Genomic DNA, 12,313 nt, shown 5'->3' on the forward strand with positions numbered 1-12,313 from the left:
CAACTACATTTACATTTAATTAAGTTTTATCCATTATGTGAGTTAAAGAGCTCTTATGCGGCTACCACGCGAAAAGTGAGTTTTGTGACTATGCTTCCACTAGCGGCAAGCACTAGCTTCGGCAGCACGTCATCAAATATCTCTCGCGACAACTCCAAAGGCTCTTTCTTGTCATTGACATATGAAATTGTGAGGGGACAGTCCGCGCTGGTTAGGCAGCTCTTAAGCTTGGAGCGACATAGAGAGTCCAGCTTTTCATATGATTCAAGCTCCGAAAGAGTGCATTTTGCGGCGTAGCAGTCATCCTTGTGGAGAATTTTCACCTTGACGTGGTCAGTGCCGACTTGCTCGGGAGAAGGCGGCGCGGATGTTGGGGTCAGACACTTGGCAAGCGTGTTTGTGATAGGCGTTGTGGGCGCGGAGTCTGCAGAGAGCTTCATGAGGGGCTTGCGCCTTACGGGCATATCGGTCAAAGAGGGTGCGCGTGGAATTGGCGGTTTCGCTTTTGGCCCCCCTAGAGCGCCTAGGTTCCAATCCGTGGGCAAAGGCGACAAGTCGCGGTCTAGCGCGTCGATGCTGGTGGATGGGTCCAGAGACTCCCAAGTGAAATCTTCGCGGCTTTCTGAGGCAGCCTCATTCACTTTGTATAGAGAGCCACGCTGTGTCTTGACCAAGTCGCCCGGTCTCAGAGATAGCCACTTATCCAGAACGACATCGCGCTTAATGGACTGGGAGATATGCTCGGAGCTTATGATCTGATGCAGGTATTCGTTGAAGACGTCCAATCTGTTGGTGACCTTCGAATCGTCGACCTTCCTGGAGGGCGATGGAAGTCCGGGGAGCACCTCCTGGGGATCCTCAATGCCTTCTTCCACCATGCGGTCCCGCAGCTGGAGCTGCAAGGAATAAAAGTCTTGGTAGAATCGCGACAAAGCACGGCGGTGGCCGGACCTCATGATGCAGTCGATGCGGTACAGGATACGGTTCTCCCACATGTGTATGCCCACCACCTGGCACTTTTCGACAGCGTTCAAGCCGGACGCCGGAGCCTGTGGCTTAGGAGACTCAGACTCAGATTCGGTTTCCGGTTCAGACTCCAACTTCTGCGAGAGCGTGGGCGAGCCCGGCTCGCTGACCTCGAGGTCCTCCTGGGAGCCCTGTTGGGCCATCTTGGAAGGCGTGAGTTCCACATTGACCGCGACGCAGCGCGCGGGCACGAGACCCTGGCCCAGGCGGTTGACGAGGCGGACCTTGACCAGGTTATTGGGTGCGGGCTCAAGCAGCTGCACTATCTCGCCGCGGTAGATATTGAGGAAGCGCGATCTGGCGGCGGAGCCCGCGCTCTGCGCGGGCTCGTTCGGCAGGTAGTCCTGCAGGACGTCCAGGAACACGCGATCGCGCTTCGCGGAGAGGTTCGGCTTGGCGAAGGGGAACTCGGCCCGTGGGTTCGAGATCGTGGGCACCTTGCGTTTCGAGTACGATCCCGCGCTACTGAACGACCGGAGAATCCCTGCCAGCCGCGATTTGCTACGATTCGCGGCTTCATTGTTTTCGAATTTCACCTCGTCGGCGGTTTTCATCATCTGCGGCGCCTACGTGGAACAGCCGCGTGGATGCAGGAACAAAAAAAGCGAGAGCGGGCGGATCTGTAGGCTCGGCTGCGACTCAGGACCCACTAGCGAGTGTTGGACGTGTTGTTTTCCTCGAGATTAAATACACTTTGCAACAATCCGCCCTGGTGGATCGTCGCGGTGGTTCCTACTGCATGGAAGATGGTTCCATGCGTTATTGCTTACCAACACGCCGCCATTGCTGACCTAATATAGTCACTGGAAGAACGGTGTTTATCCGGCGGTCGAGGATCTCTTCCGTAAAAGGTAATGGTAAACATTACTTTTTCCAAATGTGGTAATAGACATCAACCGTTCTGTAGAATGTACTGTTTGTGCTAAAGCGCGCCGCGCCGCGTTCCAAACTGGACAGTGACTGACACGCAGGGTGTTGGGTGGCCTACGACCAACGGTTTATGGCGTCGCGTTTTTTGAAATTTCGGGCGCCCATCGTTCCGTCAGCGGAGACGACAAGGGCCTGCAGCGTGATAAGGAGCTAACGGTAGAGCCCGAGCACCGTTTCCTAGACAGAGAAACGCGTTAACAGGCATTTTTTTCGGAGTAGGCGACGCGTGAAGGGAAAGTACCCGTGCCGCGGGACGCGTAGGCGTGAATGCGCGCAGAATGTCGTAGGAAAGATGTAACAAGCGTGGAACCGTCGACAAAGCAGGCCGTAGCCCGCGCGCCGGACCCTCGACGCATCTGGGCCTGCGGGAGCGGGGCTGGAAGAACGGCGGGGAGACCGAGCGAGTGCATGCGGGCGAGCGATGGTGCGCCGGTGAGTCGCCGAAGGCGAGCTCGTGGTGCGCGACGATCGTCGTGGATGGTGACAGACGTGCACGTATGTATCACGTGCGCGCAAGAGGCGTTGGACGAGAGTCCGTCAGCTTTCCTACTCTCAAACCGGCGCTACAACATTTCTACTGCGCGGGCCTCCGAGGGCCCTCTACGAAGCACGCTAGCGCGCGCTAGATGTTTCCCCAAAGCGAACCGAGGAGCCGTTGATTTTGTATACGGCGACTCGGATTATAAAGGGGCTGTAACTAACGTTTTCGTCTACTTCCGGCCATTTGCGCCAGGTACACATGTCTTCAAGATCGCGTCCCAGCTGGTATTCCAGAAGATGATTTATAAAATATGTGGTTTTTTAAGAAAGTTGTGGGCGTGAGGAAGAGTTTAGCGATGGCGCGACGGTTTTATAGGCCGGCACGGTGCGGGTAACCCCGCATTGAAATAGTCAGTCTGCCCTAGGAGCCTCTCATCGCATCTCATCTCATCTCATCTCAAGTGACAGGTGTTATAGGTACATATATCTTTATATTGGGCACGGGCTCATGGCTCGTTGGTGCACTCCCAGTCCGTGGGCTCGTAGGCCTGGGGCTGGTCCAGGAAGGTGATCTGCTCGGGGCTAAGCTCGAAGTCGTAGACCTCAAGATTGCCCTTCAACCGCTCCACAGAGCGCGACTTGGGCAACGGCACGTAGCCGTGCTGCAGCGACCAGCGGATCAGCACCTGGCCCGTGTTGCGGCCGACCTCCTCGGCGACGCGCACGACGTTGGGGTGCTTGATCTTGTAGCCGTGCGTGAGCGGCGAGAAGGCCTCGACCACCAGTCCCTTGGACTTGCAGTAGTCGGCCAGGTCCTGGCGCATGACCCAGGGCGAGATCTCGATCTGGTTGACCACGGGCTTGTGCTTGAGCTCTTCCCACGCGAGCAGCTCGTCGATGTGATGCTTGCCGTAGTTGGACACGCCGATGGAGCGCACGATGCCCGCGTCGACGGCCTCCTGCATGGCTTTGTAGGTCTCGAGACGGCGGCGCGTGCCGCTGAGCGGCGAGTGGATCAGCAGCATGTCGATGTATCCGAGGGGACGCACCTTGTCGAGGCACTCCTGGATCGCGCGCTTGGCGTTGGAGTACCCGTTCTGCGAGTTCCACAGCTTGGTCGTGTAGAACACGTCGTGGCGGCGGTGGTTCTTGGGGTCCTCTTTGAGCCACTTCTCAACGCCTTCTCCGACCTCGCGCTCGTTTCCGTACAGCACCGCGGTGTCGAGGTGCCGGTAGCCGGCCTTGAGCGCCTGATAGACCACTTCTGCGGTCTCTGCTCTGGGGATGTCGTACGTGCCGAGCCCGAGGCTGGGCAGCACGTATCCGCTGGAAAGTTTGTATGCTCTTGGTACGCTGGTGGAAGACATGTTCCTTGGCTTGGCTTGGCTTGGCGTGAAGGCCGAGTGGCGCCCGGTGGCCTGCGTTATATACTCGTCGCGGGCGCCGTTAGGGATGCCTGCGGTCTCGTGCGATGAGGTGCTGTGCTTTGCGATTAAGGACCCAAGTATTGCAAACGGCTGAATGTCATATGATCTGGGAAGCGCTCCATCTGCGAGACGGGGCCCGGTAAGGACGCACCAAGCGCACGCGCACGACCCGTGGATTCGGTTCTAGTTGTTGTTTTGTCAAATGCATATAGGCTCTACGTAGGTGGCGGAGGGCGCACCGCTTGCTCGCGGCCAGCTCGTAGCCAGCTCGCAGCTAGCTCGTAGCCAGCTTGCGCGACGCCGCCAGGCCCTCCAGCTGCTCGCGGATGAGCTCGTAGACGGTGAAGGTGACGGCCTGGCCCGGCGCGACGCGCATGACCCGCGGCGTGATGCCCTTGTACAAGGCGCGGAAGCCCTCCTCTCGTATCAACTGGCGGCCAATGGCAACGATGCGGGCCCAGCCAGAGTCCTTGGACACGGACTTGTCCTTCTGCAGGCGGGTCTTGATGGTGTCGAGCGGGGCGTTGGAGAAGGGCCCGACAGCGCCCGAGAGAAGCCCGATCAGCGAGGTCTCCCACGAGGGCAGCATGTCGGTCTGGTGGTACTCCTGCAGGCGGGTCTTGAGCGTCGAGTACACGGTGAAGTTGGCGCCCTGGTTGGTGGCCTGGCGCGCCGCGGTCAGCGACACGCCGCGGTACAGCGCGCGCGGACCCTCCTCCTTGACGATGACGAACGCGGCCTGGATCGCGTTGCGGTACTTGGGCGCCGCGGGCACGTTGGCCGTGGCCGTGGACGCGCCGGCGAGCGACGCGGTGTGCGGCGAGGCCGCGCCCGCGAGCTCCGCGGCCAGCGGCACGTAGCGCACGTGCTGCGCCTGGAGCCGGATCTTGACCACCTCCATGGGGTTCACGACGAGCACGGCCTCCGTGATGCCTGCGCCGACGCCCGCCAGGAACGTGTTGCCCGTCGACACGGCCCCGGACCCGGGGTCCGCCAGCAGCGTGCGGAAGAACTCATACGACGTGAACCGGATCGCCATCTTGGGGATGATCCCGATCACCACCGCGCCCAGGCCCTTGTAGAACGCGAGAAAGCCCTCCTGCCGCGCGATGTCGCGCGCCGTGGACACGAACCCGGGCGCGCGCCGCGCGTGCTCTGCGATTTCCTGTGCGCGCGAGTAGATCTGCATCCGCACCTTGATTGTGTCGAGCGGGTGGCAGCAGAGCGCTTCGAAGAGGCCCGCGGTACCGCCGGCGACGAGGTTGATGGCCGGGTGCGACGAGTTTTTGCGAGAAGACATGGGAGTGCGAGTGCGAGTGCAAGTGCGAATTCGAGTGCGAATGCGCGTGCGGGTGCTGTGCTGTGCTGGCGGCTACGAATCGACGCTGCTGGCCCGGCACCCCCCCCGCCGTTATATACCCACGCGGCTTGGGGTTGTGCTGCTCGGGTGAATTGCATGACTCAGCTGGCAGAGCGCTTCAAAACCGCTCTTGTACCACGGGGAAGGCTTATTGGGCTGGGCGTGGGCCCTTTGGGGCCCGGGGAGGGCCAATGGAGGAGTCCGGGCGCGGGCGGCAGGGGCGGCCTTTGAGCCGGGGTCACGCTGGAAGCACGTGACGCGTGTGACCGTCACGTGGATGTCGTGTCGTGTGATGATGATAGTTGCACGTGGCTCACGTGTAGTGTGATAGTATTGTTTGCACGTGACCGCGCCACGTGACTTGTCTCGCTTTTGTGGCAGGCCGCCCGCGTCACATGACTGCTGCGCTGCGCCCAGCGCGTCCCTTAGACGGCAAACATTATAGTATATGTTAAGTAGATGCTACACAGCGCTTAGGCCTCGGCCATGTCCCTCAATCTTCTGATGGTGGATCTGACAGTGGCGGCGGCGGCGGTGGAGACGGTGTACGCACCACCGGCGACGGTCTTCTTGCAGCTGGAGCAGGTCCAGATACCAGCGGCGCCTCTCTTGACGGTCTTCTTACCGCAGAAGGAGCAGTCGTATCTGGAGTGCTGTTGAATTTCCAGCTTCTTGACCTGTCTTCTCAAAGAAGAACCGTAACGCACACCGTACTTACCGGTGATACCAACCTTCTTTGTTCTCTTAGCCCTGCGGTGAGGTTAGTAAGTGTGTTGGGTGGGGTGCTTCGAGGGGGTGAGGGAGTGAGTCGGGTGCGGGGTGAGGCCGGTGGCCTGCGAGCATTACGTCTGCGGCCCCTGGCGCCTGGCACTGTGCCAGCGGTCGAATTCCGGGGTTGCGCTGCGCCCGATCGCATGCAGCAATATTCCATGTCGATCAACTTTCCACTTTATAGCCTGGAGCATGCATGGAGCTTGGAGCTTGGAGCTTGCCCGGAGGTTGTGGCCCGTAACTTTCTGTTTCTCGCTCCTCTCGCGCTTCTCTCGCGCTTCCCCCGCGCTTCTCGCTCGCCTGCCACTCGCCTGTCGCTAGCTCCTCTCTCGCCTCGTCTCGCCCCTCTCATCGCCCGTCTCTCGCGTCTATACCATACATTTTTGTCCTTGGGTTGTTGGTCTATCCGAATACTAACTGGTAGCACGCTTCTCCATCAACCTTGAAAAACTACTTTTCACCCACCGGCGAGTCCCTGTGTGCGTGGCCGCGCCCGCGCTGCGTGGCTGAGCGCCGGACCAGTTTTTTTTCGAAGGGCACATTTGTCGCGGTGTATGGGCGCGCGCAGTCCAACGGTAGCGACTGCTCATCACGTGGCGGAACGTCTTTCGAGACATACTGACGACTCACGTGCTCCTCACGTGCTCACACCATGCCCACGCGCCTCCCGCGCACAGCCTGTGTCCCTTTCGTGGTGAAGCCTTCCCTCAACCACATGCGTCACGTGGAATAGCTCATCACCACGTCATGTGCCGCGTCTCACGTGCCTCTCACGTGCACTCCACATGCTCACACAACCTTCATGCGCGATCCACGCTCTTGGCAGCTGGCTCGGCCTCTTGTCACGTGCCCCGATACACAAGTACGGCGCCATCCCGCCGTGCATACGCACACGCGTTATAGTTCTATGCGCATCTCGCCCTCCCATCAAAGAGCCTTGTTGGCGCAATCGGTAGCGCGTATGACTCTTAATCATAAGGTTAGGGGTTCGAGCCCCCTACAGGGCTTCTATTTTTTGGATCCCCGGCCTCACGTGGTCATGGTGCACGGGCCATCCCGCAGGCGGGCTGGCGCCCCAGACGCGCCCGCAGCTCGCGCCGGTGACACGTCCTTAGCGTCGCCGCCATATACCATTTACCGCTCGATCCCGCAGCTATATAAGCTACTCGAGCTACAAGAGGCGCGAACTTGAGCCCGGCTTGGCCAGCAGCATCGCGTCGACACATCTTCCGATCCACGCACCGACCAGACGCGCCGCCTGGAAACTCGCAGCATCGCAGGCCCGCCGACGCAGATAGAAGCAGCGCGGCAAACAATCAGCGCACGCGTCCTCGCCGCAGTCTCCCGACCCCCACAGTCTCCACTCCACGCGCTACACCTGCGCACGTTCCCCGCCGACTCCCCAGCCGCATGCTTCGCAGCGGACGCAAGCTTGCACGCGCGCCGGCCGCCGGCAAGACCCCGAAGAGAGCGAGCGCGGCTAAAACCACGCGTGGCCGCGGCAGGCGCGCGCTGCGGCGCGCGGCGCGCCGCGCCAGGAGTGGCAGCGCCAGTGCCACGGACCGCCGCCCGGTGACAGAAGAAGCGGCCGTTGAGGCGCGCGGCTACGGCCGTGGGCCCGACGCGCCGTCGCCAGGCGGGCCCCCGCCGGACTTCCTCGACGAATACGTCCACTGGGACCTGGCAGATGCCACGGCCATCTCCGGGCTCGTGCACACGCAGCCCGTGCACGCGGCGCCCGCGCTCGCACCCGCGCTCGCGCTGCTGGACCGGCTCGACGAGCTCGCGTCCCGCTCCGTGTCGCCCGCGTTCTCCGCGTTCTCGGACCGGCTTCAGGACTCGCTGCCCGAGCTGCAGCTGCCGCCGCCGCCGCTCGAAGCGACCGCGCACGTGCCCAAGAACCCGCCCTTCCAGCTCCAGGAGCTCATCGAGGTCGCGTCCCACATCGCGGAGCCGAGCCAGCACTTCAAGCCCCGCCCCGCGCGCGCGCCGCGCGCCGCGGCCCGCTCTCCGCGCGACTCCTTTGTCTCGTATATTTCCCACAAGCTGTCGCGCTACTGCGGCTACCTCGCCGCCGATTCGCACTACCACGACAAGCTCCGCCTGCAGGAGATCACGTACCGCTTCAGCAAAACGGACTTCCGCAGGTAGCGGCGCCAGGCCCGCGGCCATTGCTATGTCACGCGAGCTCCGCCGCTCGCTCATCCTCGAGATAACTAGCTATATTTCGTGACATCGCCCCAGGCGAAAATGCGGCCTGGGGAAACGCATAAGATAACAAAATCAAGAAAAAAATCATCCCCGGGGGCTACGAGGGGATCGATTCAGACCAGCGCCGTGGCCTCCGCGCAGCGCGCCAGCCGCTCCCTCTTCGAGCGCGCACGCTCCCCCATCTCTTCTGTAATTAAATATTCGGTATCTGCAGCGTAGTAATTTTTCGTGCATTTTCCATGCTCATCTCCCGGATCAACTGCCCAGCGAAGAGTGTACCGCTCCCTCCCCGTCCGCACACGCAGCCCAATGAGCGCCCCCCAGCTAGACGAGCTCCAGTGGAAGTCGCCCGAGTGGATCCAGTCCTTCGGGCTCCGCACCGATAACGTGCTCGACTACTTCGCGGAGTCCCCGTTCTTTGACAGGACTTCCAACAACCAAGTGGCCAAGATGCAGCAGCAGTTCGCACAGCCCCGGCCCGCGGGCCAGGTCGCGCCGAGCATGAGCCTCGAGGACCCTGACCCTCACAGGAGATCCATTCTGTCCACCTACATGGTCCACGCCCTGTGGGAGCAGGAACTCCGCAAGCTCAAAGGCGTGGAGTACATCCTGGCCTACGTGCGGGAGCCCGATTTCTGGATCATCAGAAAGCAAAACCGCACGGGGCCGACCGCCGTGTCCCCGCTGCAGGACTACTACATCATCGGTGCGAACGTGTACCAGGCCCCGAGCGTGTTCAAGATCGTACAAAGCCGGCTTCTGTCTTCCAATCTGCATCTCTCCAAGGCTCTCTCCTCGCTTCGCCGCATGACAGAGTTCCAGCCCTCTCAGGGTGGCCACTTCGTGAAGACGAGCTACCAGGCCACCCCGTCCTCGTCCCAGCAGCCCATGACCGTCGCAAGCACCAGCAACGCGGCCAATTCCGCGGCCAACACCGGCCCCGCCACCGCGAATGGCCAATCCGGCCTCACGGGCACTGCAGACCCCATAGGCCTCGCTGGTCAGCCCTCTGCTACAATGAACCAGGCCCAAATGGACAAGCTGCTGGCTACTAGCATGAAGTCCAGTCCCGCCTACCTGTGAAGAGAGATGCCAAGCGGCCAACGGGCTCCCGGGAGCTCAGTCAACCCTTAACCGCACCTGTGGATCGACCTGGAGGCTTCGAAGTGGCCTAGGTCTTCGAACTGCCCTGTCAGAACCCACACGTACCTTTCCACGAAGGACTTGTGGCGTAAATTAATATTATCTTCACAGCATGAACACATCATCTTTGATCTGCCCTTTTCCCAAGTCAATACACAAAGAACCGCCAGCTTTTCAATCCCGTCGACATGCTTGCCCTTCGCTTGATCGCTTCTGTTTTCGCATTTTTCGTGTGCGTCCGTGCCGCCTCCGACGCGGTCGTGACCCACAAAGTGTACTTTGATATCCAGCATGGCGACAAGAACGTGGGCCGCATTGTGCTGGGTCTTTTCGGAAACGTAGCACCTAAGACCGTCCAGAACTTTTACGAATTGAGTACCTCCGAGGACCCCTCAATGGGTTACCTCAACTCCACGTTCCACAGAATTATCAGCAACTTCATGATCCAGGGTGGCGACTTCACCGACCACTCCGGCATTGGCGGCAAGTCCATCTACGGCAACACCTTCGAGGATGAGTCTTTCGAGCTCAAGCACGACAAACCAGGCCGTTTGTCCATGGCTAACAGAGGCCGCAACACCAACGGTTCTCAGTTCTTCATCACCACCGTGCCAACCCCTTGGTTGGACGGCAGACACGTGGTCTTCGGTGAGGTCATCGACGGCATGGACGTCGTTGAGTACCTCGACTCCGTCCCCACCGGGCGCGGCGACAAGCCCAAGGAGGTTGTCAAGATCGTTGCGTGCGGCGAGGTTGAGACCGTGCCTGTCAGGGAACAGTTGAAGGAGGAGGCAGGAATCCGCGACGAGTTGTAGTCGGCTAACGCGATATGCACAGCGCGCGCGGCAGCGTGTCTCTTCTCTCAGATGTGCTCATTATACAACATCACATTATATACGGAAGTTCAACTCTTAACGCAGGCTTTACCTGCGAGCCTTGGCACCACAGATTATTAGCGCCATTGGACCTGATATGTATTGCACGACAATCCATGGCGATACAGGCTCGTTCTCCCACTCTTTATAGTGCCATCTTTTAATGCCTGTTCATGTACTGGTGACATTTTAATATTTCTAGAGCACTCAATGATTGGTTATTAAAACTATAATCTTCAACCGACACGTCGACCAAAATCAAATGCTCAGAATCTCGTCGAAAACCCGTTTTCTGCCTGGTTGGGCTCTCAGAACCCGCAAATTGAACACGTTGGTGAACATTTCGTCGAGAAAGTCTGGAAGTTTTGGCGGGCCCTTTTCGCAATTGCCAGAATTCACTCCACTACAGGACAGCATCTTGATCTCTCTCCCCTCTTCATGCACAGTTTACACAAAGACAGATAAGGTCAGCGTGATAAGTGCGGATCCCAATGTGAATGAAAACCCTGTTATATTCAAGGACGCGGTACCGGGCTCGGGGTTTTCAAGGCTCTTTACGCGAGAGGAGCCTATAAATGCGATGCTTGTCTCTAGCACACCTATGTCAAACGTACTGGTCCTCGAGCTTGACGACTACAACGAGGGGTGGTACTTGGCTGATCCTCAAAACAGCGTCATTTGCTACAGCGGGGACCTAACTTTTGCATCAGACGGACGTCATTTGGTCGGCCGCGGGGTTGTGGCCGTCAGTGGAGAAGGACCCGTGTATCAACTGCAGCTGGGCGAAAACGAGAGCATCATAGTCAGCCCTGACGCAATCCTGGGCCATGATAAGAAAGTTCGCTTGGAAACGTCAGTCCTTGGCTCTCACGCGGGAATACCTGAAATTATCAAGAAATCGCTTTCCCAATATGCCCAAAGCTATCTTGACACCCTCAATATAACGTGGCATAAACTATTTGCCAAAAGTCGGACTTTTTACCAGGCAACAGGCCCTGGTACGCTTCTCTTACAAACATCCTTCGTCCCGGAGACGAAAGTGTTTACCGATGACGACTTGTCTAAGGCATTGAAGTGAGATCACCACTCTAACTGTACATATTCTTATACATTGTTCTATTTCAAAGGTACGGACATAACGAATAACCTACGAAGGCTCCGGCATACGCACCCACGATCAATGGAGTCGGCCACTGTTGCCAGTCCCTATCCCAGTCCAGTGGGATCACAATGCAACTAATCCAGCAACCAATCGCAATGCTAATGAAGTATTTCTTGAAGATGCCGACTTTGAAATCACAATTAAACACCGAATATACCGCGGGGAAGGCTAAGAAGCAGCAATGAGCCGCTAGCAGCCACGTCTCTCTCAATAGCATGCGCACGGGTGCTCCCATCAGGATTATGATCAACATACAAGGTAGTGTCAACAGCAAAGCTGCTCCGAGAGAAATAGGAACCAAACTGAGCTTCAATTTCAGAATCTTGTGGCCATATACTGTGCTTCTGTTAAACTGGGCAGCTAAGTACGCAATTTGCATAGGAATGAGCCCATACAGAAGCCTTACATCGTCGAAGTCCTCGGATAGCTTGATATAGTAGTATAGTAGTGCTACCAGATGAACAGGAACGGTAAGCAGTGACTTCTTCACATAGACAGGCGGCCCGTAGATGTCTGTTTGGTGTTTCTTGCTGTTCAATTGGCGAGCTCTCGTCATGTTTTCATCGTCAGAGAAGGATACAGTCTTTTTGGGAGCTACTCTCATCCTTGGCGGCATGATGAGTCTCAGTCTGTGCGTCTTTGTTGGTTAGCTTCACTAAGATACGATCTTGAATGACAGATATTTTTCAGAAAGGTTACACCGGCCTAAAAAGCATAAAATACACATCTCTCTTGAAAGCAGAGCAAACATTCTACTGAGGTTTTGAGCTCGGGCGTTGTGTGCGTTTATTAGGGCATATCATGCGTTTTTTCGTAGTCGGGCAAAGCAAAGCATGAACCATTAGAAGTCTGATATTCATAGTAAAGTTAGGATCAAAGAATTTAAGAGCTCAAGTGGAAAGTGCTGCTATGCTGCGATAGCAGGACG

General features: G+C 58.1%; 10 protein-coding genes and 1 non-coding gene across 11 annotated transcripts; 6 read left to right on the plus strand and 5 right to left on the minus strand.

The window, feature by feature from the left end:
• Positions 1-53: 53 nt before the first annotated feature.
• KLTH0G05742g (KLTH0G05742p) lies at positions 54-1,583 on the minus strand (the record flags this gene model as incomplete). Its single annotated transcript, XM_002555241.1, has 1 exon — positions 54-1,583. One exon carries the CDS (start codon positions 1,581-1,583, stop codon positions 54-56), a length of 1,530 nt encoding a protein of 509 aa, XP_002555287.1.
• A 640-nt stretch (positions 1,584-2,223) lies between these two features.
• On the plus strand, positions 2,224-2,778 carry KLTH0G05764g (KLTH0G05764p; the record flags this gene model as incomplete). The annotated part of the gene is made up of 1 exon (XM_002555242.1): positions 2,224-2,778. The coding sequence occupies one exon, from the start codon at positions 2,224-2,226 to the stop codon at positions 2,776-2,778; it is 555 nt and encodes a 184-aa protein (XP_002555288.1).
• A 164-nt stretch (positions 2,779-2,942) lies between these two features.
• Positions 2,943-3,803, minus strand: KLTH0G05786g (aldo-keto reductase superfamily protein; the record flags this gene model as incomplete). The annotated part of the gene is made up of 1 exon (XM_002555243.1): positions 2,943-3,803. One exon carries the CDS (start codon positions 3,801-3,803, stop codon positions 2,943-2,945), a length of 861 nt encoding a protein of 286 aa, XP_002555289.1.
• Positions 3,804-4,137: 334 nt separating this feature from the next.
• Positions 4,138-5,163, minus strand: SFC1 (Sfc1p; the record flags this gene model as incomplete). The annotated part of the gene is made up of 1 exon (XM_002555244.1): positions 4,138-5,163. The coding sequence occupies one exon, from the start codon at positions 5,161-5,163 to the stop codon at positions 4,138-4,140; it is 1,026 nt and encodes a 341-aa protein (XP_002555290.1).
• Positions 5,164-5,696: 533 nt separating this feature from the next.
• Positions 5,697-6,375, minus strand: RPL43B (60S ribosomal protein eL43; the record flags this gene model as incomplete). The annotated part of the gene is made up of 2 exons (XM_002555245.1): positions 5,697-5,973; positions 6,374-6,375. Coding segments are annotated over 2 exons (279 nt in total).
• A 553-nt stretch (positions 6,376-6,928) lies between these two features.
• KLTH0G05852r lies at positions 6,929-7,001 on the plus strand. Its single transcript has one exon. It is a non-coding gene; the product is annotated as a tRNA-Lys (tRNA).
• A 403-nt stretch (positions 7,002-7,404) lies between these two features.
• IME1 (transcription factor IME1) lies at positions 7,405-8,145 on the plus strand (the record flags this gene model as incomplete). Its single annotated transcript, XM_002555246.1, has 1 exon — positions 7,405-8,145. The coding sequence occupies one exon, from the start codon at positions 7,405-7,407 to the stop codon at positions 8,143-8,145; it is 741 nt and encodes a 246-aa protein (XP_002555292.1).
• Positions 8,146-8,514: 369 nt separating this feature from the next.
• Positions 8,515-9,288, plus strand: MED6 (mediator complex subunit MED6; the record flags this gene model as incomplete). Its single annotated transcript, XM_002555247.1, has 1 exon — positions 8,515-9,288. The coding sequence occupies one exon, from the start codon at positions 8,515-8,517 to the stop codon at positions 9,286-9,288; it is 774 nt and encodes a 257-aa protein (XP_002555293.1).
• Positions 9,289-9,536: 248 nt separating this feature from the next.
• KLTH0G05918g (KLTH0G05918p) lies at positions 9,537-10,163 on the plus strand (the record flags this gene model as incomplete). The annotated part of the gene is made up of 1 exon (XM_002555248.1): positions 9,537-10,163. One exon carries the CDS (start codon positions 9,537-9,539, stop codon positions 10,161-10,163), a length of 627 nt encoding a protein of 208 aa, XP_002555294.1.
• A 322-nt stretch (positions 10,164-10,485) lies between these two features.
• On the plus strand, positions 10,486-11,301 carry KLTH0G05940g (AIM24 family protein; the record flags this gene model as incomplete). Its single annotated transcript, XM_002555249.1, has 1 exon — positions 10,486-11,301. The coding sequence occupies one exon, from the start codon at positions 10,486-10,488 to the stop codon at positions 11,299-11,301; it is 816 nt and encodes a 271-aa protein (XP_002555295.1).
• A 43-nt stretch (positions 11,302-11,344) lies between these two features.
• On the minus strand, positions 11,345-12,001 carry GPI11 (mannose-ethanolamine phosphotransferase GPI11; the record flags this gene model as incomplete). Its single annotated transcript, XM_002555250.1, has 1 exon — positions 11,345-12,001. The coding sequence occupies one exon, from the start codon at positions 11,999-12,001 to the stop codon at positions 11,345-11,347; it is 657 nt and encodes a 218-aa protein (XP_002555296.1).
• Between the last annotated feature and the right edge of the window lie 312 nt (positions 12,002-12,313).

This window comes from Lachancea thermotolerans, assembly GCF_000142805.1.
Source record: "Lachancea thermotolerans CBS 6340 chromosome G complete sequence".
NCBI lineage: Eukaryota > Fungi > Ascomycota > Saccharomycetes > Saccharomycetales > Saccharomycetaceae > Lachancea > Lachancea thermotolerans.